At 57.9% G+C, this 24,734-nt stretch overlaps 1 protein-coding gene across 6 annotated transcripts in view; it reads right to left on the bottom strand.

Moving 5' to 3' along the window:
* Positions 1 to 24,734, bottom strand: part of LMO1 (LIM domain only 1) — a 139,628-nt gene that overhangs the window by 27,068 nt on the left and 87,826 nt on the right. The window contains exons 1-3 of one of the 6 annotated variants that reach the window (XM_047752345.1): positions 14,504 to 16,013; positions 14,043 to 14,352; positions 6,284 to 6,547 (exon numbers count right to left, since the gene is read on the bottom strand). The exons of 1 other annotated variant lie outside the window; for it this stretch is intronic. In XM_047752345.1, coding sequence (XP_047608301.1) covers positions 6,284 to 6,308 — 25 coding nt within the window. In that variant the 5' untranslated portion in view covers positions 6,309 to 6,547; positions 14,043 to 14,352; positions 14,504 to 16,013. Of the gene's footprint in view, positions 1 to 6,283; positions 6,548 to 10,776; positions 10,959 to 14,042; positions 14,368 to 14,503; positions 16,014 to 24,734 lie in introns of those variants that run through there. 4 more of the 6 variants (XM_047752346.1, XM_047752344.1, XM_047752347.1 and 1 more) reach the window with 4 other exon arrangements.

Genomic DNA, 24,734 nt, shown 5'->3' with positions numbered 1-24,734 from the left:
CTCTAGGCTCCTGCCTTCACCAGAACACAAAACAGACCTACTCCAACCAGTGAGAGAGGCGATTGCTGCTAGGCTGGGTAGATGTGATGCCGAGCGGGCCCGCGGTGGCCTGTGAGAGCCCGGGCTGCCTGGAGGCTCCTACAAGGCCAACCAGAGGGAGAGGATGTGTAGACGAGGGGACCCCAGGACAGGGCTACGGAGGCAAAGGCTGGCTCTGCGTGGGACAGAGAACCAGAGCAGACCCACGAGACGTGCCCAGCCTGGCATGGCAGCCGGCCTCAGGCGCAACATCAGGGGAGCAGAGGCCAGGTCGTCTGGGATCAGGAGGGGGCGGGGGGTGGGAAGGGAGGATGGTGATGGCAGAACAGGAAGAGCTGGCCCTCGAGTCCCAGATGAAAGCAATCGAGTGGCACGCGCTAAATACCTAACAGCCGGTTCTCCAGGTGAAAAACCACCTTTTTCGTAGCCTTTGCCAGCTTCCCGGTGTTAATACCTGTACGGCGGCTGAGGTCAAGACACCGATGTGAAGTCACCGAACTCAGAGTGGGAACAGCAGCCCTTAAGAGCCACTGCCAGTTGGTGGCCCTGGTGTGGCCCCCGCTTGAGTACAGACCTACCAGGCAAACGCACCCTGGCAGTGGTGAGGGTGGGAGGGGTCCTGGGCCTCAGGGTCCTGATGGTGCGGGCCAGCTTGGTGCCCAGCAGCCGTGCCAGGAGGACCAACATCTGAGGACAGAACCACCCATGTGCTCTGGGCCACCGGCAGGGCCGTGGGTAGCAGGCCCAGCACACGGCTTTGGTCCAGCTGACGGGCCTTCCTCATCAGAGAGGTCCACCATCCAGCCTTATGGTGCCTTGGGAACGGGCAGAGGGCACAGAGCTGGGCACAGAATGCAGGAAGATGCTGAGGCTCTGGGCTCTCACTCCCTACATAACCCTGGGCAACTCCCTTGCCTGCTTTGAGCCTCAGCCGTGGCCCTCTAAATGGAAGGGCTTGCCAAGAGGGATTCTGGAGGCTTCTTCCCACTTCATCACCTGGCTCGGGGATCAGCGGTGAGCAGGGAGCCCAGCCTGCTTCCTGTGCCTGGTAGTGAACGTGGCACTGAACTGGGTGCAGGACTAGCTCTGCACAGCCACAGTCTGCAGGACTGGCTGCAGACTGGAGCTGCCAACATGAGAGCACTCCCGCTTCACCCACGCAGGAGGCTTCCTGGCTCCTCAAGCGTGTGCAGGGACACGAACTCATTTAATCCTGATAGCAATCCAGCCGGTGCAAGGCTGTTCTCACGGCAGAGATCAGAAGGGATGGAGGCGACCCGACCTCCGCGTCGGGCAGGCACAGAACACAAAACCACAGCAGACCTGTCGGACCTGCACACGAGGTGGGGGGGGCGGCGGCCAGTCTCGCGGTGCTGGCGCCTCGGGTGCCAGGCCCTTTCTTCTCCCTTCTTCCCTAACTCCTCCCCAACCTCCTCATGGGCCAGATCAGGGCTTCCCGGGAGGCCCTCTGGTCCCTGGAGATGGACCCCAACAATGGCTTTGGCCTCCTGGCTGCACAGGGACAGCTCTGCCCCATGTGGGACGCAGCTCTGGAGGCTCTCGCATCTGCTGAGGACCCCAGCCTGGCTTGGGGCACCCCCCCATCTTCCGTCTTCCCCTCAAAGAAGGCCCAGCCCATCCAGCCACGACCACCTGCAGCCCCCGCAGCCTCACTTGCGCCAGCGGCCCAGCCCGCCAAGGCTGAACCTAAGGTCTCTTTCGACCACAGAGGGTCGGGTGTCAGTGCTCACTGGTGACCTTTTCCAGGGGGAGGGGCCAAAATAGATCTCCTCCTGGTCCTGCTCTCTGAGGGGGCCTGCTGGGCGCTTCCTGAGATGGAAGCGGGGGGGCCGCGGGGGGCAACCGCTCAGATGGTCAGACCCTGGGACCTGGAGCCGGTGGGAAACCAATTCTCAGGCGGGATGAGAGGCAGGCCCTGGCTCTCAGAAAATTCATGTTGCCACATGTTCAAAGCGCCCTTGTGGGACAGGTTGAGAGAGCGCGAGAAAGGCAGTTTCTTCGGCCACAGAGGCCAAGTGAGTGGCCAGGCCGGTGTGCGCCCCGGCACGCAAAGGGTGAAGCTTTTAGGCGAGCCGCGGCCCGTGAGCTCAGCTCCCCCCGTCCTAATGCTCCTGAGAGGCTCTCTCCCACTCCCTGTAATTGGGCATCGGTAGTTAATGCAGTATTGACTGCATTACACGCTCCTGTGCCTCCCCTCGCTAATGCCAATTGCATCACCTTGTACAGTCACCGGCTGGCTTAGCCAATAGCCGTTAAAAGCAATCCAAATCATGAATCATATGGGAAACTTTTAGCAAGACACTGCCATCCAAGGAGACAATTTACAGTTGAGTTAATCTGGGTACATTAGCGAGACACGGATTCCGGACGACAGACCAATTTATGTTGTTTCCCTGTAACCCCCCCCTTGGTGCTCCGTGTGGGCAGATGAATGGAAGAGCAGGAACAGTCAGAAGCACCTGCCTCTCTGCCCCGGGCTCTGCGAGGGGGTGGGGGAGACCCTTCTTTATAGGCTCTCTGCCTGGCCGAGTTCGGGCAGGAAGGGGCCATGGCTGTCCAGGTGTTGCGAGGCCTCATTCTCCGCAGGGGGGAGGTGGTTGCGGCCGGGGCCAGCCTGGTAGGTGCAGGGGGAGGCCTTCCTCTTCCAGGCACAGGGTGGGTGCCAGGCCTGGCCCCCACCTGGTCGGCCTCCACTGGCCCTTCGCAGGCAGCAGGGTCCACTGGGCTTCCTGCCGCTGGCCTGGGGTCTGTGGCAGGGAACAGCGTGGAACAGTGTCAGGGCCTGGGACCTCTGTGGCCCAGAGCATGATGGGATATTCAAGGAGGTCCTGCTTGTCAGGGCCATGCATAGCCAAGAGCCTGCCCTCTTGGAGCAACCGAGTCGGCTGCGGAGGCGGCGCTCTTAGCGGTCATTAACAATTGAAGATGCACCGTCTGGTCCTGCTCAGCCCAGCTCCAATCTCCTTAGGTGTTTTTACTTATTAAAAATGCCCCAGGAAGTATGTCTGGCGTTTAGTTCCACAACCCACCTGCCGCTTCCTGTGGTCAGCCCAGCCGTGCTGGGGGGGCCTTTGCAGAGGCAGCTCATACCTGGACCCGTCTTTCTGCAGCACCCGGAGGCCACCCCTTGGCGGGGGCGGCTGCATCCTCTCCCCCGGTCCCTCACAACCCAAGGCTCTCACTGTTCTTGGGGCGGGTGGACGCTCTGCTGCCTCCCCCTGCCCAACGGCCTCTCCTCCAACCGCCTGAGGGGCTAGAGGTCTCCTCTCGGGGCTCAGGGCTGTAGCTCCAGTTGCTCCCTTGGGATGGCAAACCTCCCAGGAAAGCGCCCAGCCTAGTGCCAGTCCAAGCGCAGGTGCCAGGGGGAGGAGGGCTGTTTCTCCGGGAAAGTTGGAGCTGGGCTCCGCTGCTGACAGGCAGGCCCGACAGCACGTGGAAAGGCAGGACCCTGAGTTCCAGTAAAGTGGAGCTGGCCAGGCCAAGAGCAAGCATCCAAATGAAAGCGATTAATCTTAAAACCCGAAGTTTAACCGTTTGCAAAACAGATCTTTCCTCTCTGTGGTGGCCCTTCAGTGCTCGACCTAATGGATTACTTTATTAATAATGCACTGTGCTTAAAAGCAAAAAAAAAAAATTTTTTTTTTTTCTGACGATTCAATACTTCAGAAAGTCTCTTAAACCCGTTGCTACGGCAAAGCGATTGATATTTTATTATCTTTCAGAAGTGCCACATGAAAGCCCGGCAGCCCAGCAGAGCCAGAGCTTTGGTCCTTGGCAGCTGGCGGACCTGGCTTCAGCCAAAGGAGCCCTGTCCTCTTCCAACGAGACGCCGTCAGCTGGGGGAGAGGCGTGGGGGGCCCTGGGAACCGGTGCTGCCACCCGGCCCAGACTGCCCCCTGCTGGGTGGGTGTAAGTACGAGGAAGGAATCAGGCAGCAGGTCTGGTGGGGGGGGGGCAGGTAAGTGGATCCAGAGCCCACAGAAGGGGCCACCTTCAAGGTTTCCTGGAACCAGGAGGCGCGAGACTCCAGTGAGCAGAGAGGCTGCTCGTGGAAGACAGCTGGGCAGGACACGGACCAAATGGCTCCTCAGGGCCCTGGCCAGCCCCTTCCTTGGGTTGTGACGGGCCCCAGAGCTCAGTGACGTCAGCAGTACTGGTCACCACACTGCTGAGACTGGCCAGGGTGGGGACCATGGCGCTGGTGACAGCTGGGGAAACGCCTATGCCCAGAGCAGTTGTCTTGCTCTGACCCCGGAGGCGGGAGACTGGCTGAAATGACCTCCGGAGGGCCACCCCCACCCGGGCTCCTCCGCAAACCTTTAGCCTCACAGAGCCCGCGGCACTCGGGGGCGCCCGCACAGAGCCTGAGCTCTGAGACCCGAGGTGGCAGGGGCCGGGTTGGCCCCGCCAACTGGAGACCAGACTCCCTGCGGAGGTGCCCAGGTACAGGCCTGGGGAGCCAAGCCCCCCAAACATCCTTACTAAAGACACCCCTGGTTTCCACAGGCTCCCCCGGCAAGAGCAGCCCCAGACACCAAGGAAGGACCCCCGCGCCAGCTTCTCCTTTGCCAGCAGGGAAGGTGAGGTCCAGAGCAGGGCATGGCGGGGCCGCTGTGACCCAGGGCGAGCGGAGAAAGGAGCCAGTCCTCCAGGTCCCACCTGGCCACAGACCGCTTCTCCTTCTGATCTACACTCAGCTGCCCCAGCCCTGCCCTCTGACAGCCCCTGGGGCCCAGGAGAGGGTCCGAGAAGACAGACAAGAAGCCGGGAGACGGCTGTCACGCCCCCGCCAGGCCTCGGCAGGGGGCCTCTGGCGACCAGAAGCATGAGCTCCCACGCCCTCTCTTTCTACACACGTGCCAAGAGACGGGCCCACGGGCCACAGGGCAAACCCCCATGCCACCCCCAGGCCCTCCCTGTTTGAGGCCTTAGAAGGTGGCACAGAGGCTGGGGTCATCAGCACGTGGTGGCAGCAAAGGGAACATCCTGTGTGACCTTAAGCAAGTCACTTAACTTTAGATTTCCACCAAACGCCCGTGCCAGGAACACCTTGACCTGGAAGGCAGAGGGCCCAGACCGCCATGACGCACTAGCAGGGGTCAGAAGACAGCCACCACGGCCACCGCCACATCACTCGAAGAGGATCCCGCTGCCGCCCAGAGAACCCATCTCGGTTCCTCACCAGCAGCTCACAGGTGGTGCGCGGGGGTCCTAACAGGTACCGCCTATCTCCCAACAACACCGACAAACCAGAGACCCGCACCTGCAGGGCGGGAGGGCCTGGGACAGCCAGGAAACGGCCCCTCTCCTGACCCGGGGTGGGGGGGACTGCCCCTGAGTCACAGGCACCCACTGGTTGTCCCCTCAAGGGAGCTGGGTCCCCAGCAGCTCCTGCCAGACGTACCAGGCCAACTGCTGCACAACACTGCAGTCAGGAAGGCTTTGGGGTGAGCGGGACCACCTGCTAGTGGCTTCCAGCCACCGCGGGCCCCTCCGTTCTGACCTCTCAGGCGCAGCGAGGCTCTTGACCGGGTCAGGTCCACGCCGCTGCTGCGCGCGGGCTACTGCCAGCGGCAGGGCACTTCCTTCCCCCGGGCCAAACTCCCGCCTCCGCGCCCAGGAGACAGGGGGCAGTGGGCAGCCCAGGAAGCGTCCCCTCTTCTCTCCTAGCTTTCGGGCGGCCGCCTCCCCTGGGGGCCGGCCCGCCTGCCCCTCCCTGCCCGGCACCCCCGGCGGGCGCCGTGCTTCCGCGCACCAGCTCGCCGCCAGCTCTGGAGTCCGGTCCTCCTGAAGCCACCGATTTGCTCGGCGCTCAGCGCCTCTCGGGTTACCCGGCCGGCGCGAGGCTGATGGCTGCGGCGAGAGGCGCAGCCGCCAAGACCAACCGCTCCACGCGAAGCCCCACTGCGCCGAGATCCGAGGCGCCGGAGCCTCCTCGCGGCCCCGCGGAGCATCACACGGCCGGCGCGCAGCTCGCCCGCCTGCGGCCCGGCCCGGCCCGGCCCGGGGGCGCGCAGCCCGGGGCTCCGTCGCCTCCCCGCCCAGTCCCCCTCGGCCCTCCCCTCGCCCCCCCGGCCCCGGCCCCGGCCCCCCGCCGACCGCCCGCCCGGCAGGCTCGGCACGGCCGGCGGGTGCGCGCCTGGCTCCCGGCGTGTGTCCCCCCCCCGCCCCCCCCGCGCGCCGCGGAGCGGGGGCGGCGTCGCGACCCCCGCCCGCCACCTACCGTCCTCCTTGTCCAGCACCATCATCTCGGGCGCTCCGTGTCCAGCCGCGGCTCGGCTCGGCCGGGAGAAGGGCGCCGACGCCGGGCGCGCTTCGGCGGGGCGGCCGGTCCTCGGGCGGGCGGCGAGCGGGCTCTAATTACCCGCTTGTCCGGCTCTTAACCTAGATTGCACTCAGCTAGAATTACATTCAGGAGTGAAGCACTTCGCGGATACAAAAGCAGTCTCACCTACTTTTGTGCCTCAGAATTGCAAGGAACTGCGAACTGCAATTTAGAGAGGGAGAGGGAGAGGGAGAGAGAGGGGGGGAGAGGATCAGAGCCGTTTCTTTGATTCTCACCTTCTAAATGGCTCAATTTGCCCAGTATAATCTGTCTTAATGTAATTGCATTTGATAGCTCATAACCCTGGCTCTGGCAACGACACAGCTTTCAGCCTCATAAAGTGTTTTCCCCTCGGATTTAATCTGAATCTCAATCTAAAATTATATTCAAAGAGATGGGGGAATCTCGGCGGCCGTCTCCCGCTGCCTTTCTCCCTCAATGTATGAGGTTTGCACTCCAGCTACTGAATAAATGCACACATTTCCCGAGGCCCCCTCCCTGCCGGGTTAATGGGGAGTGGAGACGCGCGGCTGCCCGGCTCCGCAGCGCCACCTGGAGGCCCCTCGGCCCCAAATCGGCGCGGGGCTCCGCTCCGCACCCCGGGTCCTCAGCCCCTGTCTGTCGTTCCCAGCCCCTCAGCCTTGACTTCTGCCCCGCCCGCACCGGGAGCCTGTTCTCTGACCTTGTACCCTCCCTTTCTGCCTCCTCTGCCTGGGATTTCTGGGTGCTCCTGGATTGCTTGGCAAAGTTAACCCTCTGCAGGGCGCACATCCCGCCCCCCCCCCCCCAGCCTCAGAGCACCGCCCCTCCCCCCGCGTCCCTCCCAAGAAGAGCATCCTCGTCCCACAGACGGTGGGATCCTGCCTCAGCTTCTCTCGGAGCAGGCACAGCAGGGCTCTGAGGGCTTCTCTTCATTCCACAACTCTTCACTGAGCATGTATTATGCGCCAAGCTCTACTCTAAGGCACTGCGGATACAGCAGTGAAAACAGACTCCTGCTCGTTGCGGAGCGGACAATTCTTGCTCTGCGCCTCAGGAGGCAGGGAGGGAACAGGGTTCACCGCCTCTCCTCCTGACCCCCGCTTCTCCCCGGGAGCCCTGGGGCGGGGGCCAGGCTGCCTACTCCACGGGGGCCACTCTCCAATGGCAGGAGCTCCTTTTCTTCTGGAAGGTACAGAGTTCCGGGATGGGAGGGAACTCTTATTGGCTTTTCTCCAGACCAAGGAAGGCTCCAGATGGACCTGTGAGAGGCCCAGCCCCAGCAGCCACTTCTGAGGATGAGACCCTTCAAGGAGAAGAAAGCTGGAGTCCCTGGAGGGGCAAAGGGCTGCCGGTTGAGACTTCAGCTCATCTCGGCCCATGGCCTGCGGGGGACTTCAGCAAAAGCCCTTTTCCCTCCCCGGCCTCGGTTTCCCGTCGGTGACGTGGGGTGGGAGATGCGCTCTGCTGTCGCCAGGGTCTCGCAGAGGGGAGCATCAGAGGAGATAACACACGTGAATGCGCTTTGTAAACTGCCACCCGGACCTCGGCAGGTGTTGGGGACAAAGGAAACCTGGGGGCCAGGCCGTGCCCCTTACCCCCGGGGAGGCCCCCGTGCCGGGTGCCTGACGGGGGAGGAGGGCAGTGGGGCTGCAGCCCGTCCTCTAGCCTAGGCAGGAAAGCCAGGCTTTGAGAAAACAGGAGAGAGGCTGCTTCTAATGAGATGCTTCATCCGCAGCTCAGAGGGCTTCACTTCCCCTTCATCTTGAATACTTAATCCGAATAGTCCTTGAGTATATTTGATGTTAAATATATCACTTTGCTCAGACTCTCCCTCCCTCAGGGCTGTGAGCTGGGTCCCTCCCAGCACTGCAGCTCGACTGCACCCTCAGGGTCTGAGGGGCGCTCTGGCACCACTGCCACGGGCATTTTTAGTGCTGGCCCCTCCCGCCAGCCTGTGCCGGGGCTGGTGTGGGGAGCAGCGGACCTGGCAGACTGGCAACAGGGAGCTTCTTGCTGGAGATGCACGTCGTGCTTCCCAGAGGCTCCGACTCCACAAGGGCTGCTGCTCTTCACTCTCAGGGTCTGCCTTTTACCCGCAAACCAGGACTCGATGTTCTCACCCTCTCGTCCAGGTGTTGGGCCTGGGACTCTGCCCCCAGCCCCCAAGGTGACCAGTGAGCAGTCACACAGCCAGCACCCCTCTAGCAAGTCCGAGGCCCTGCACCCCGTCCAGGGATGGGAGCAGGCCCGGGTACTGAGCATGGACCGCAGAAGCAGGCAGGAGGTGCCGTGTGACGGGCGGCTGCTTGTGCCCACAGGCGCCCCCCTCGGCACCCCCAGCTGTGAGCATGGAGCCCCCCACTCCTCTGGAATAAGGGCCTCCGTGGAGGCCTGGTTCACAGCGCTACCTACCCAGCCAGCCTTGGATGGTTTGGGTGACTTGAGCTCCCAGCCAGGAAGGGGCCAGCCACGAGTCCGGCTCACCCGGGAGCCTCCCTCTCTGCTCCCAGGTAACTGCTGGGCAGGCAGGCAGGCAGCTCCCGGGCCCTCACCGGCCCCCACCCAAGCTGCCTCCAGGCCCGGGGCACGCCCATAACCCCAGGGTGGAATCTGCGGTCCCCTGGGGCGGGGCCAGGGAGTCTGCACCTGACACATTCCACAGGTGATGTGAGCAAGGCCAGCCAGGCGTGCTTCCAAACGCCCTTGGAACGCCTCTGGGGACAGCAGAGGGAGGCCAGCGGATCAGCCCCCTCGGTCAGTGCGAGGAGAGACGGGGTGCCCCTGGCGGCTTTACAAAGTTTTGGGCAGGCCCTAGCAGCTGGTCATTGCAGCGGGCAGTCCAGTCCCGAGGAAGGATTCCTGTGCTGGGCTGGGAGGCGGGAGGGACGACTGAGTGCCCGAGGGCCCCGGCAGACCAGATATTCCAGAATGCTTCAGTGGAGCCTGTCAGATGTGCCTCAGCCTGAGGGCCCTGCTTCCAACACGGAACAGCCGTCTCTAAGACGGGGTCACAAGCTGGCCTCACAGCTGACACTCAAAGGGGCATGTGGCGGTGCCAAGGGCCCTTTCCCTGTGGCTGCCACAGGTGACGGGACAGAGCGGATATACAGACCTCACCTGCCGGCCGAGTTCAGATGCCCTGCCCTGCTCAGCCCCCTGCTCACAGAAAAGCAGCCCCCGCACAGGGATCTGCAACCAGCTCGAGTGGAGAAGTACGCAGTGGGCAAACCCTTCCTCTTTGGGTTTCTGGAAGCCCCGGAGAGGCCTGCGAGGAAGCTGCAGTCATACTCTGTCAGGCTTCGCGGGGGCCTAGGCAGAATCTGTTCTCCAGAAAAAGGGTCTCCCCGACGCCTCGAGGAGGGCCCATTCCCTCCTGCACAACAGCCTGAAGAAGGCTGCTGACCCAATGTCCTAGTTTGCCCCGGGACTGAGGGCTTTCCAGGATCCAGAACTTTCAGTAGTAAAACAGCGACGGTCCTGGGCAAACCAGGACAGAGGCCCCCCACCCTGGAGGGAGGTGGCAGGATGGGACAAGGGGCCAGTGGGGCCAGAGAGGAAGAGGTTAAGCAGCCAGACCCTCTTCTGCAGACCAGCAGCTGCCTCCCAACTCCCCATTTCCCAGGGTCCCGCCTCAGGGCTTCACGTCCCAGGCACCGAGGAACTGCCCCAGCAGCTGGTCCGCGGGCCAGCAGGGCTGTGAGTTCTCCTGAAAGACTGGCAGCCAGAATGGAAAAGGTGTAAGATGGCCCCAGGGGTGGTCCTGATTTCCTGGGCGCTAAGATTCCTTATGCACCTGCGTGGGCAGAGGGATCCTTCATTTAAAAAAAAGGGGGGGGGGGGAGACAGGCGATTGACCAACACAAAATCACCACTCAAGGACCCTGAAGCTTCAAGTTCTGGGCTTCAAGGTGACTCTGGCCCTGCTGTCTTGGACACTGGCCCATCCACCTCTCCCCACCAGTGGCGCCCTCCCGACACTTTGGGACGGGGAGCTGATGGAGAGCGTGACCCCCAGTCCCGCCAGGGGAGAAGCAATGTCACCATCCAGTTAGCTGTGAAGTTCCACGCCCGCGGGACCCCAAGACCTGGCTGGTTTGACGGCACCCTCTCCCGCTGCTGCTCCCGTGCCCCTAGAGCGGGTCCGCAGGGTGCAGAAGGGGGCACGTGGAGACCCCCGGGCGCGGAGGGGGAGACTGGCAGGCGGTGGGCGCCGCGGGGAAGCCCGGGCGAGGCGCTCCCGTGCCAGCCGGGCGGCAAGAGCCAGCGGGAAAGTTCCGGGCCAGAGCGTGCGGCGCTGTCGGGCTCCGGGGGGCCCTGCGACTTCCGAATCCTGCTGCGGAGCCTCGGGGGCTGAGCCCCGCGCTCACCCCCGCCCCCGCCCCGCGCCCCGCGCGTCCCCGGCCACCTACCGGCCTCCGGGCCCAACACCATGGTCCCCGGCGGCTCCGGCCCGCCTCGGACCCCGGACGCGGAGAGGCACCGGGCTCCGGCGCCGCCCGCCTGCGCTGCTCCCGCCGGCCCCGCGCGGGCTCCGCGCCCGGCGAGCCGCGGCCGGGGGCGGGCGGACGGGCGCCCGCAGCTCAGCCCCGCGGGCCGGCGCGACCCGGGGGCGGGGCGGGCGCGGCGGGGGCGCGGCCGCCGGGCGCGCGGGGCGCGCGGGGCGGGCCGGGAGCGCGGGGCCGAGCCGCCCGCCGCCGCCCGGGCCGGGCTGGAGCTGGAGCCGCCGCCGCCGCCGCCGCCGCCGCCGCCGCGCGCCCTCCGCGCCTCGCGGGCCGCGCTCGCCCAGCCGAGTGCAGCCTGCGTTTCCCAGGCCCCTCAGATCCCCCCGTTAATTAAATCAATTCATTATGCTCAGATCTGATTAGCGGCCCTTCCCCCCTTTGAATCAATTATTCGATACACAAACATAATTGCTTGGGCCAGAGGTGCCCGCCATTAGCTTATTTAACTCCAAGGCCACTAATTACCCGCAGGGCACGGGAACTTTTCTCATTAATTCTGACAAAATACAAAAGCGCAGCCAGAGTGTGTGCGTGTGAGGGGCTCTGTGTGTGTGCGCGCGTGTGTGTGTGTGTGTGTGTGTGTGTGCACATGCCAGAGCGAGGGCTGTGTAGGGTGCCGAGCCACGGCGTGGGCTTCGGCTGAGACTTGGGGGTGGCGGGATGTGTACGACGGGCGGGTCGGAGTGTGTGTGTGTGGGGGGGTAGCTCTGAGTCCGTGACCCCGACCTTGTGCCTGTGGGATGCTGCGCCTGTGGCTCTGAGTCTGGGGAAGGTGGGCCAGGATCTGAGACCCAGCACGGGAATGGGTGAGAGCGTGTGAGTGCTTCTGTGTGGGGCTGTGAATGTGACCTTGTGGCTGGGGTGGGGGGGGCAGGCGCCCCCCCCCTTTTTCCTAATTGCCTCGCCAGTGCCCACAGCACAAACCCAAGTGCGGACTACAGAAGAGAGACCAGAAAGACTGGGGGTGGGGTTTGGAGCCAGGCTGGGCAGTGTCCCCTCACCCTGGGCCCTGGCCCCGAGGACTATGCTCCCTGCTCCAGTTCTGAACCCCCGGCTCCCACCATCTACTTCCCTTTGCCCCCCATTCTGCCCCACTCACCAGTTTTTATCCCAAGCCCTCCCCAGCCGCAGCTCATCCCCCCTCCCACCCCCCCATTCCCACAAATGCCTGATGTCCAGCCCCCGCCCCCCACTCCGCACACTGGGGTCCTTCCCTCCTGTCTGGGAGGCTGAACAGAGGGGGTGCCTACAGTTGGCCAACTCCTGCACATTTTACCCCTCAGGAAACCTCTACTGAGAGAGAGCCAGTGAGCCCACAGAGGCCGGGACACAGAGGGTAATTGATTCCCCCAAATTAGGTTTCTGCTTTCTAAAGACCGGTATTGTTCCTGTTCTCAATGTGCACAGAGGTATTCAAGATTTCCTTTTTGTTTCCTCGGGCAATGAATGAGCTTAATCCATTTGGCTTTATAAATCAGGAAACTAATATGCGCTCCTTCCATTGCAGCTTCTTACAAAATTTAATTGGTGGGGGAGGCACCGTTTGTCACCCTTATGCCATCCCCAAGCCCCCACGTATCCCAACACATTCTGATTGAGGGGTGGAGCGAGGGCTGGGGGAGGGAGGGCTCATCCTGATTCCTCCTGCCCCGGCCCATCCCTGCAGTCGCTATCGGAAAAGTTTGTGAAAATGACGGAATTAATTATCTGCCACTCAGTGAAGAAAAGGGCGCTGTTTGGAGCTGTTCTTCAGAACGACCTCCCGAATCTGCTGCTCTGCTTGCCCTGAACGCAGCCACGTCATGAGCAGGTCTGGCGAATTCTCCTTCTCATCACCCAGCCCAAGCTGCTAGGGTGGCTTCCTAGTGCTTCTCTCCTGCTCCAGAGTCCTCCACGGCTCCCCTGTGTCCTCAGGACAAAGCCCCAGCGGGTCTTCCTATCACTTCAGGCCCTTCGCATGATCTGGCCACTGCTGCCCTTCACTTCAGTTCAGCTGAGAGCCACTGAGCCCTGACCACACCCCGCCACCCCTGCCCTTCGGCACGGCTTTGCTGTGACTGAACACGCCCTGCAGGTTCCTGCTCCCCTGTTTCTTCTCCCGGCATCCCTTTGCTCAGAAAGCCCTTGCCCACCACTCAGAGCCCTCTCAGGAAAGAGCTCCCTTGGCTCCTCTAAGTGAGTGTCTCTGCGTGAAGTCTGGATTCCTGCGTGCCATGCGGATTATTCCGTGGCGGCCTGGAGGATGCCCAAGCTGGAGGGCGCGGTTTTAGCTCTCCTCTGGAACAGGAGGACACACCCCACAGAAACGTCTACCCCAGGTCACTGGGGGCAATGGGAGCTCCAGAGGCGGGAAAGGATGCAGGTAAAAGAATGGAGGCTCAGAAGCAGAGACCCTTGAGTATCGGCCTTGCCCCGGGACCTCAGATGCTCAGGACCAGAGCCCAGGCGCGCACCCCTGCCTCCCCGCGCCTTTCAGTTCTCTGCTGCTGGGAGTGGCCGCTGCTGAGACGCAAGCCTGCTGTTTCCTTCACTGGGGCATCCGGCCAAGAGGACAAGACGAGGCTAAAATTCTGCCTGCCCTCTCTCTACTCTCCAAGCCATGTGCTTGGCATGGGCTGTGCCCACCAAAAGAGGGCACTTTTTGCTAATTTGAGCGAAGGCTCCAGGGGGCCCGGCATGGCCCTGCAATTGAGTGTGTCTACCTGGCCAGACTCAAGAGGCCAGCATGGAGTTCCTGCCATGGCACAGTGGGTTAAGAATTCAATTGCAGCGGCTGAGGTCACTGTGGAGGCATGGGTTTGATCCCTGGCCTGGCAGAGTGGGTTAAAGGATCCCACTGTGGCCTAGATTCAATCCCGGCCTGGGAACTTCCACATGCCATGGGTGCTGCCATTAAAAAAAAAAAAAAAAAAAAAAGAGGCCAGCCTTAGGGGCTGAGCACTCAGGGTCCCTGCCCCCACTCTCTCTCACACCAATGGCCTGTGCGAGCTCTTAGGACAGCCTCCCGGTTTTCACAGAGAAAGAGAAAATGCAGAGAGCTTAACCGTGATGGAGTGGTCAGGGATGCTGAAACAGATGCCAGCCTCATCTCTGAATTGACATGCGCCTCCAGCATTTTGGTAAAAGTCACGGAACGCGGTCCACAGCTGCGACTCAGGCATGGACAAACTTACCATAAGGACCGAGGGCCCCAAGAGGGACAGTGAGGCTCCTGAGAGGACATGCTCACGGGGTCTAGACTGAGTAGCAAGGCTTGGAGTTTGGAGGGGCCACAGTTCCAGGTGCCATGCGAAGCTGGACCCAACCCTCTTCTGACCAGCACCCCAATAGAAGACGGCAGAGGTACAGACGAGGAAGCAGGCGCTGAGGGCCCTACGGCTTGGCTATCGGAGCCCCTCTGAAGGAGCAGGTCGTCGCTAGAAGCTAGCTGCAGGGGACAAGAGCAGCTGGGTCATCAGCTTTGGGGGGCCTTGGTGGCAGCACCTGCACACAGTGGATGACAAGATGGCAAGAGCGCTGGAGAGCAGCTCTCATTATATGGGCACACCTGTTTCCCTAGCCCCCAACCCCACCTCCCAACCCTGGAGGAAACGGCTGTATCCAGAACACAAAATCTGGTGGGTCCGGAGGGTACCTGGGTTCCACGTGCAAGTATCCCTTGAAGGTCTCACATCTTGTTGGAAAGGAGGATCCGGAAGCAGAGAAGCAGCGCGCGCGAATCTGCAGCTCACGGTTGCCAGTGTGACACCTGCTACCCGGCATTTCCACGGCCTTGATGTTCCGACCTGTCTTAGCTACGGGACTGGCGCGCGGAGAGACGGTGTGAGCAGGAACGAACTAGAACCGCTCCCGCAGCCAGTTCTGCCTGGAGCTCAGCGGGAGACGCAAAGGGCGTCCTCCGTGTCTTCAACGTCAGGCCACCTGAAGGCTTCGCTCCCGCTGCCCCTCAGAACCGGGAAGGCCTCCCAAGGCCACAGTGCCCGCCCATGCTCCTGAACTTCGGTCTCATTTCTCTCCTGGTCTCCCCAACCATCTGACCCCTGTCCCAACGCAGTCTCAGCAGGTGATGTCACCTCTTGCCTTACCGAGATGAGTGACGTTGGACAGCAAGGCCCGCCTCCGGGTCTGGGCCCCCGCCTCGCCTTCCGCGTCTGTAGCAGGCACCTGGTCACCTGTGCCTTCCGCCCTGACTGGTGGAGAAAGTGCCCTTCCTCCTGCTGGGCTCCATCCCTCTGCCCTGCCCTGGCCCACCTGCCGCCACCTGTTACGATGGTCCCCTGGCTCGTCCCCTTCCCCTTGATCTCCGCCTCTGCCGGACCTTCCGCCGTGGCCAGCAAACAGACTCTGGTATCTCACCCCAGTCAAGTAAACAAAGGAATCCCCTGAACCACGCCTGCCTTGAGATGCTGTGCCATCCTCTCCGCCCTTCTGGGTTTTCCTCCCACCCTGATGGGCATCGCTATTAGTCTTTATGCACTGCCGGCTTTTCCTCTTTCATCCAGCCTGTAGCCGGCCACGTCCCTCAGGGCCGGGTCCCGGCCCCCAGGCTGCGCACGGCTCCGGTGTGTAGCCCTTACTCGGGATTCTTCCTCTGAGTTCTACTCCAGTATGCCCAAAGGCCCCCTCAACATCTCCACTTGGAGGTTTCAAAGGCTTCTTACATTTTAAAATCCAAACTGAACTCACGATTTTCTCTCCAAATCTTTCTTTGTTTTGTATCAGTAAACCAGCCCCTCGGTTCTTAATACCAGAAATCTGGAAGTAAAGTGGAATATCAACCAAGCCAGCAAAGTAACCAAAAAGAAATGGGGGTGAGGGTGGGGGGTGTGTGCAGGAAATGTAAGATCAGGGGAATAAGTAAAGCTAAGTGCATCCGACTATAACACTAAGTGTAAAGAGACTGAATTTCCCCATCAAAACACAGACTGAGGACGTTAAAGAATGAAATACAGCCAAATGCTGTTTACAAGAACTACGCCCCAAACAAGGTGAGCAACAAGACTGAAAATAAAGCAACGGGCAAAGACACACCCAGTAAATGCAAACAGAGGGAGTAAGAACAGCAATATCAATGTCAAACACGTCTAACTTCAAGGCCAAAAGGATATGCTCCTTGGAAATTAAGAAACACTCTCCTAGGAGTTCCCTGGTGGCATAGCGGGTTAAGGATCCAGCATTGTCCCTGCAGCTGCTTGGGTCCTGTTGTGGCACAGGTTAGATCCCTGGCCCTGGAATTTCCACATGCTCCAGGTGCTTCCAAACCCTCCCCTCCTCCACACACACATTAAATAAATAAAAGAGACTTAAAACTTCTTTTAAGTTACTGCTAGATCAAATATAAGATCAGGAGTTCCCATTGTGGTGCAGCGGAAACAAATCCAGCTGGTATCCATGAGGATGCAGGTTCTATCCCTAGCCTCACTGAGTGGGTTAAGGATCTGGTGTTGCCGTGACCTGCAGTATGGGTCTCAGATATGGCTTGGATCCCACATTGCTGAGGCTGTGGCATAAGCCGGCAGCTGCAGCTCCAATTTGACCCTTAGGCTGAAAATCTCCACATGCCATGGGTGCGGCCCAAAAGAGAAAAAAAAAAATCAAAACTGAAATTACAAGTCATCTTGTAATGAAAAAGAACAGCACACCATACAGAACTAAGGAGACACAGCTGCACTCAGAGGAAAATATATAGCCTTAAATGCTTTTTTTCCCCCTTTTTCTATGTATTTATTACAGGTATAATATTTTCATAAATAGTTGCATCTTAAATTCTTTCAATATTAAAAAAATACACAGCAAATTTAACTAGGTATTTAATCTAAGAATTTAGAAAGAGAACAGAGCCAAAAGAAAAGAGAGGAAATCAACAAAGCTAAAAATCAGAAATTAATTCAAGAGAACATAAACAAATAATAGAAAAACAATGGAAAAAATTAAAAACCAAGGCTGATTCTTTGAAAAGACCAACAAAATCGATAAGCCTATAAGCCCTTCCAGGCATACCTGGTTAAGAAAAAAAAGAAAGAGAAACAAACAATATCAGATATGAGAAAAGAGATTCGTCGCGGATCCAGAGAAGGTTAGTGAACTGTGCCAATGGTGTATGTGAGCCTATGAAAATAAATGTGAAAGCCTAGAAGAAACGGATGATCTCCAAGCAAAGTAGAACATTATCAAAATCAAGCACAGAAGTTGAAATCTTGAATAGGCCAGTAAACAGAAGATTTTTTTTTTCTTTTTCTTTTTATCTTTTTGAGGGCTGCACCCGCGACATGTGGAGGTTCCCAGGCTAGGGATCTAATCGGAGCTGTAGCTGCTGGCCTACACCACAGCCACAGCCACAGCAACACCAGATCCGAGCCGCGTCTGCACATACACCACAGCTCACGGCAACACTGGATCCTTAACCCACTGAGCAAGGCCAGGGATTGAACCCACAACGTCACGGTTCCTACTTGGATTCGTTTCCACTGCGCCATGACGGGAACTCCAGAAGACCTGGGGGTTTTTTGTGTTTTTTTTAAATGAATACTCTGGTATTAAAACATTACAAGATGCCACATGATGCAGCAATCCTACTTCTGGGCGTAGACCCAAAGGCCCTGGAAACAAGGTCTCGAAGAGGTTGTCACACACTCTTGCTCATGGCAGCCTTGGCCACGGGAGCCAAAAGGTGGAAGCAACCCAGAGTCCACTGATGGGTGGATAGGTAGCCAAAACGTGGTCTATACGAACAGTGGAATAGCATTCAGCCTTAAAAAGGAAGGAAATTCTGACACACACTACGGCAGGACCAACCTTGAGGACAGTAAGCTAAACGAACGAAGTAAGCCCGTCACAGAAAAACAAACCCTGAAGGACTCTGCCTGTAGGAGGCACTGGAACAGGGAAGAAGAGGTCTCCCCCCACGTTAGAGCTGTTCCTCGTCCTTTAACTTCCCTTAACCTTTGTCCTCTGTCCCCTGTGCTTCGTCGTCCTGGCTCTGCACCATTTGCAGAAGGATGCCGCCCATAACCCGAAATACACAGGACAGCCTATGACCTTCAAGAAGATTACACTTTTAGGGGAAAAGCTGCAGAACAGAGAATAGCACGTGTCTCGCTGGAGGTTTGCAGGCACATTGTGACCTGACCCACACCATCAGCACTGACGACTACAAGAACAAAGGATTCGTGCACCGAGAAGTTTGCAGCAACTAAGCACGCCCCCTCCCCTCTCCTGTAAAAAAGGAGCCTGAACTCTGACCTAGGAGAGACGGTTCTTTGAGACATTAGTCTGCCGTCTCATCAGCCAGCCAGCTTTCCGATTAAAACCTGTTACTCCTTTTGCCCCAATACCTCGTCCCCGGATTTACTGGTCTGTCGTGTGGTGAGCAGAGCAAGCTTGGACTTGGTATCAGTACCTAGAATAGTCAAATTTGTAGAGGCAGAATGTAGAAAGATGGTTTGCCAGGGGCTGAGGGGCGGGAGAAACGGGGAGTTTCAGTTTTGCAAGATGAAATTCGTTCTGGAGGCTGGTCCCACGACAGTGTGAGTGCACTTAACTCTTCTGACCCATACACTTAAAAATGGCTGAGACGGGGAGTTCCCTGACGGTGCAGGGGGTTAAGGACCCAGCGTTGTCATTGCTATGGCTCGGGGTGCTGCTGTGGCACAGGTTTGATCCCTGGCCATGGAATTTCCACGTGCCTCAGGGGTGGCCCAAAAAATGGCTGAGGTGGTGAATTTTACGGGACGTGTATTTTACCATCATTAAGAATGAAATTTTAAAAAATTCACAAACCACAAATTACATTAAAAAGAGTTTTACGTAACCTTTAAAAAGAGGTCATTTTTAATGCTACCTAAACTACTGCAGACAAGAGAAAACATTAGGAAAGTTTTATGGTTTGTTTCATGAGTTAGCATTTTCTTAATTCCAAAACCTTATAAAGATTGAATTAAAAATGAAAAAAAAGTCACACATCAGCTTGAATGAGTGCAAATCTGAAATAAGATATTAGCTATGAGATACAAGAAAAGTATCAAAAGTTCACACCATACAAAGGAGCACTTATTTTAACACCAAAAATGTGCTTTGGCGTCAGAAAAATTTATCAATATGTCATTACATCAAAAATCAAAGGGGGAGTTCCTGTCGTGGCTTGGTGGAAACGAGTCTGGCTAGTAGATGAGGATGTAGGTTCTATCACTGGCCTCTCTCAGTGCTCCGTGGGTTAAGGTTCCCGTGTTGCCGTGAGCTGTGGTGTAGGTCGCAGATGCGGCTTTGCTGTGGTTGTGGTGGAGGCTGGCAGCTGTAGCTCTCGTTTGACCCCTCGCCCAAGAACTTCCATATGCTGCAGGTGCAGCCCTAAAAAGCAAAAAAAAAAAAAAAAAAGAAAGAAGAAAAGAAACAGCAAAAAAAAATCCAAATTAGAAAGGAATTTAATATATGATAAAAGGTTCATGAAAGAAAACGATTAATAGATGGTACTGCTATCTGGAATCCACTTTCTCTGAGGAAGGTCTCCACACAAGCCAACGAGCCCCTGAGAAGATGCCCAGCCCCCCTGGCAATGCACAGCAGGCCACTCCGCACCCCTGGGAAGCTAACCTCGCAAAGTCGGGTGATAGCGAATGTGGGCGAAGACGTGAGGCCACTGGAGGTTGGACCGCTGGCGGGGCCGGGGGACGGCGCAGCCACTCGGCGAACAAGCTGGCAGCTCCTCCAAGGTCAGCGTGGCCTCACCAGGGGACCCAACACTTCTTACCGGGCCATGAAAGGGAATGAAGACCAGAGACATGCCACAGAGGGGACAAGTCTCCTAGACGTCACCCTGCAGTGAACCAAGGGGTCGGAAGGTCTGCACGTCGCACGAACCCCGTCATGGGAGACGCCACCAGCAGGCAGGTCCACGGAGACAGAGAGCACGCGGGGCTCTCAGGGCATCGCCGGGTGACAACTGCAAGGTACAGGGTTGAGGAGGTCCTGTCGAGGCGCAGCGGAAAGGAAGCCGACTAGCAATCATGAGGACGTAGGTTCGATGCCTGGCCTCGCTCAGTGGGTTAAGGATCCGGCGTGGCCGTGAGCCGTGGTGTGGGTTGCAGGTGTGGCTCAGATCCTGTGTTGTTGTGGCTGTGGTGTAGGCCGGCAGCTACAGCTCCGATGAGACCCCCAGCCTGGGAACCTCCATATGCCCTACAAAGCAAAAGAATAAAAATAAAAATAAATAAATAAAAAAGTACAGGGCTTCTTTTTGAGGGAAGGAAAGATTCCAAAGCTGATGGCGGTGACACGCCCGTCTCTGAATATATTGAAATGCATTAAATTGTACACTTTATTTTTTTATTTAAAAATTTTTTTTTGGTCTTTTTGCCTTTTCTAAGGCCACTCCTGCGGCATATGGAGGTTCCCAGGCGAGGGGTCTAATCGGAGCTGTAGCCGTCAGTCTACACCACAGCCACAGCAACGCCAGATCCGAGCCGCATCTGCAACCTACACCACAGCTCATGGCAACGGCAGATCCTTAACCCACTGAGCGAGGCCAGGGACTGAACCTGCAACCTCGTGGTTCCTCGTCGGATTCGTGAACCACTGCACCACGACGGGAACTCCTAAATTGTACACTTTAAATGGACACATTTACGGCAAGTGAATTCTGTCAAGTTCTTTTGAAAACTGGTGCTGCCAGACCTGGGCATCCGTCTGGAAGAGACAAATGGGATTCTTGCCCCACCCTCCTAAAGACTGTTCCAAACGGGCTAGGGATTTTAATATAAAAATGAAACAATGAAAATACTAGAAGTGGAGTTCCCACCGTGTCGCAGTGGGATTGGCAGTGTCTCTGCAGCGCCAGGACGCAGGTTCAATCCCGGGCCTGGCGAAGTGGGTTAAAGGAGCCAGTGTCCCACGGCTGTGGGTGGGAGCTGAGGCTCGCATCTGATCCCTGGCCCAGGAACCCCATAGGCCCACAGGGCGGACAAAAAAGGGAAAAGAAAGAAAATGCTAAAAGAGATTTAAAGGAAAAATGGAATATATTTGGGTAATGAAAACATGAACACGTTTGGTGAGAGATACCCCAAGAATAACAAAGGAAAAGCCAGATATTTTACTGGAGCTGACTTTTAAAACGTTGATGGCAAAAGATAACATAAACAAAGAAAAAAGGCAAATGATGTACCAGAAAAATTACTTGCAAAATACGTAACAGTAAAGGGAAAATACGTCATCTTTACAGAGTTTCTGTGACTTGAGCATGAAGAGGACATCCCAAGAGGAGAGAACCTAACTGGCCAATAAAATGCAAATTAAAACAAAGTCAGTTCTGGAGTTCCCTTGTGGTGCAGAGGGTTAAGGATCTGGGGGTGTCACTGCAGCAGCTCAGGTAGCTGCTGTAGCTTGGGAAGTTCCATGTGCTACAGACGTGGCCAAAAGAAAAAAAAAAGTGGGGGGTGGGGGACAAAAGTTTTCATTACTTTAATTCATCAGATTGGCACAATAATTTAAGAGTAAAATGTCTGGATCTGCTAAAAACGTAAGAAAATGGGCGCTCCCATCTGCTGCTGAGCAAGTATGTGGCAGTAGCTATTGCAGTTTGGGGCGGATAACCTGACACTAATGATTAAAATTAGAAATGCACATACGCCTTTTGACCCAGAAAGTCTCCTTCTGGGAACGGATCTTACGGAGGAAAATCACCTGTCTGTAAAGACAACCCTGCAATTTCAGCATTGTTTGTGCTGGCAGAAAACTGGAAACTATTAGACTATCAATGTCATGCAATGATCAAATAAGCTGTCGCACAGCCTGGCGGTGGCTGTAGAACATGAGGCAGCTGTGAAAGCCTGAGTTAGACCCACAGCTACTGAACCGCAAAGGACGCCTGTGATGTGCTGCGAGGAAAGTAGGTTGCAGAGTAAGTAGCAAGTGAGACCCCGTTGAAGAGAAAACCTCTCCCTGCTTAGCTGCACACAAAGGCGGCCCTGTCCAGGCTGTCTGCAGGGTGGCCTTAGCAAGGGAGAATGAAGGGGGGGATTCGGGGGAAACGATTCCCTTGCTTCATTAGGTACTTTTAGAATCTTTGCATCACTTAGAGTGAAAAATCTGTACTTTAGCCACTGTGGAGAACAGTTTGGAGATACCTTAGAAATCTATCCATAGAACTTCCATATGACCCCGCAATCCCACTCTTGGGCATCTATCCGGACAAAACTCTACTTAAAAGAGACACGTGCACCCGCATGTTCACTGCAGCACTATTCACAATAGCCAAGACATGGAAACAACCCAAATGTCCATCGACAGATGAGTGGATTCGGAAGATGTGGTATATATACACAATGGAATACTACTCAGCCATAAAAAAGAAATGACATCATGCCATTTGCAGCAACATGGATGGAGCTAGAGAATCTCATCCTGAGTGAAATGAGCCAGAAAGACAAAGACAAATACCATATGATATCACTCATAACTGGAATCTAATATCCAGCACAAATGAACATCTCCTCAGAAAAGAAAATCATGGACTTGGAGAAGAGACTTGTGGCTGCCTGATGGGAGGGGGAGGGAGTGGGAGGGATCGGGAGCTTGGGCTTATCAGACACAACTTAGAATAGATTGACAAGGAGATCCTGCTGAATAGCATTGAGAACTTTGTCTAGATACTCATGTTGCAACAGAAGAAAGGGTGGGGGAAAAATGTAATTGTAATGTATACATGTAAGAATAACCTGACCCCCTTGCTGTACAGTGGGAAAATAAAAAAAATAAAAAGAAAAAAAAGAAAAAAAAGAAAAATCTGTACTTTAAAAAACACTAGGAAGGAGTCAGAGTCATTCTGACCCTCCCTCCAATCCCACAGCCCCTGCTACTGCACCCGTCCGAGCGGCCGCGTCTTTGGCCGCTGCTGCAGGAGCCTCCCGCTAGCTTCCCTGCCTGCAGCCTGAGGCCCACTCATCCACCTCCGTCCTCTGCACACAGCCGGGAGATATTTTCAAAGGCACATCAGCTTGGGTCTGCCCACCCTCAACGCTGTCAGGGCTCCCACTGCCCCCACAGAAAGCCCATCCTCTGCCCGGCAGGGCCCTGCCCAGCTGACGCCCGCCGCTTGCTGCCACCTGCGGACAACGGCCCTTGTCCCTGTCTCAACACGGCTGGCCTCAGGGCTGCAGACTGGCTGTTTCTCCCACATGGACCGTGCTTCACCAGGATGTGAGGTCCCTCCCTGGGTCAGGGCGGCCTCCCCTCCAGACTCGGGGCGACCCCGCTGCGGGCGGGCAGGGCCCTCTGTGCTTTTCTGCCGTGGCTCTTACCACAGCGATCTAGCTGATGACGGCTAGTTTGTATAGCCCTGTGTGTGACAGGGATAAAGAGAAACTCTGAGGCCGTGTCTGCATCCGCTCTTCCAACCCGCCGCCGGGGGGAGAATGGGCCGGACCAGAGGGCCTCTAGCGCTGACCCGCCGCTGGGATTCTGCCCTTGCCTTTGGCCTCCTCACCCCACCCCCAGGTGGGAGAATCTGTCTGCTCCAATATTTCCTTTCGGTCTCTTGCTTCTCTTCTTTTTACGGCTGCCCCTGCTGCAGACGGAAGTTTCAGGGCCGAGGGCGGCATCGGAGCTGCAGCTGAGGCCTACACCACAGCCGCGGCAATACCAGATCCTTAACTCCCTGAGCGAGGCCAGGGATGGAACCCGCATCCTCATGGAAACAGCATCAGGTCCTGAAAGCACCGAGTACCGTGGGAAGCTCCGCCGCACTCGCCTGATCCAGCCAACCAGCTCCTTCGGAGAACGGGTGACCACGAGCGGCTCCCCAGCGTGGAAGAGGCACCCACCTCCCCCCACCACAGACCCTCTCCAGGGGGGCTCTCGGAACCCCACTGACCCCTCCGAGGCCACAGCCACCCCCACAACCGAACTCTCAGCCTGACCTGCGGCTTCAGAATCCCAGCGTCCACACCCACCCGGGCGAGGGCCCCCTCCCGCCCTCTCATCACCTGTCCACAAGGACTGGAGCCCGGCGACCCTGGGCTGGGCCTCTGATGCTGGGCCCTGGCGCGTGCTCCCGAGGCCGGTGCTGGTTCCGGAGCTTCGTGGACCGCCGCCGACCGGCCCGTGGGCTGAGCACTGTGACTCGGCTCCGGAGAAACGCCTGACTCCCAGCAGGCTCGCGGGGGGAGCACGCCCACGCGCCACATGTCCCAACAGCAACCCGTCTCTGCCACCGTCCTCCGGATGCCGCAGGCCCAGGCCGGGGATGGGGTTCGGGTGGGGGCGCTCCTGGTCTGCCTCCTTCAGGCTCTATGTAGGGGGGTCTCCCGTCCCACCCCCCTGCCCCACGATGGAAGAGGCCCAAGGGGTTCTCTGTCACGTCCAACCTGAGGGGCCCTGCCAGGTCCCAAAGGACAGCCGATCGGAGGAAAACCCATCCCCCAGAAGCACGCAATCCTCCGTGGCAACAGCACCCAGGGCGTGGGCACGCCCAAGTCAGGCGGCAGCCCCACACCCGGCCCTGCCCGCAGTGAGTGGTAGAAACACCGGCGTTCCAGAGGATGGGGCTCACTGTCCGCCCCACTCAGGGCCCCCGCTAGACGCGCCCAAGCCCAGCGGACTGAGCCACCCGCAGCCTGGGGAGGGGGAGCCGCAGCCTGGAGACGGGCCCCTAATGCAGCCCCTCAGAGCCCGCCGTGCTGGCCTGAGGCCCCTCGGGCGTGGGGCTGACGGCTCCGGCCTGGACCCTGACTCTGGTCCGGGCAGCTTCCCCTCTCTGCGTGTGGCCGACTGCTGGCACGTCCCAGCCCCTGCAACCCCCCGCCGGGCACCAGGTTCCCAGCTGGGGGCTGCCTTCCCAACTGCCCCTGCAAACAGTGTAGACAGCTCCCTCGTCT

The sequence above is a fragment of the Phacochoerus africanus genome, chromosome 11 (assembly GCF_016906955.1).
Source record: "Phacochoerus africanus isolate WHEZ1 chromosome 11, ROS_Pafr_v1, whole genome shotgun sequence".
Taxonomy (NCBI): Eukaryota; Metazoa; Chordata; class Mammalia; order Artiodactyla; family Suidae; genus Phacochoerus; species Phacochoerus africanus.
Note: the sequence above shows the minus strand (reverse complement) of the source record. Positions and strands in the feature narration are given on the sequence as shown.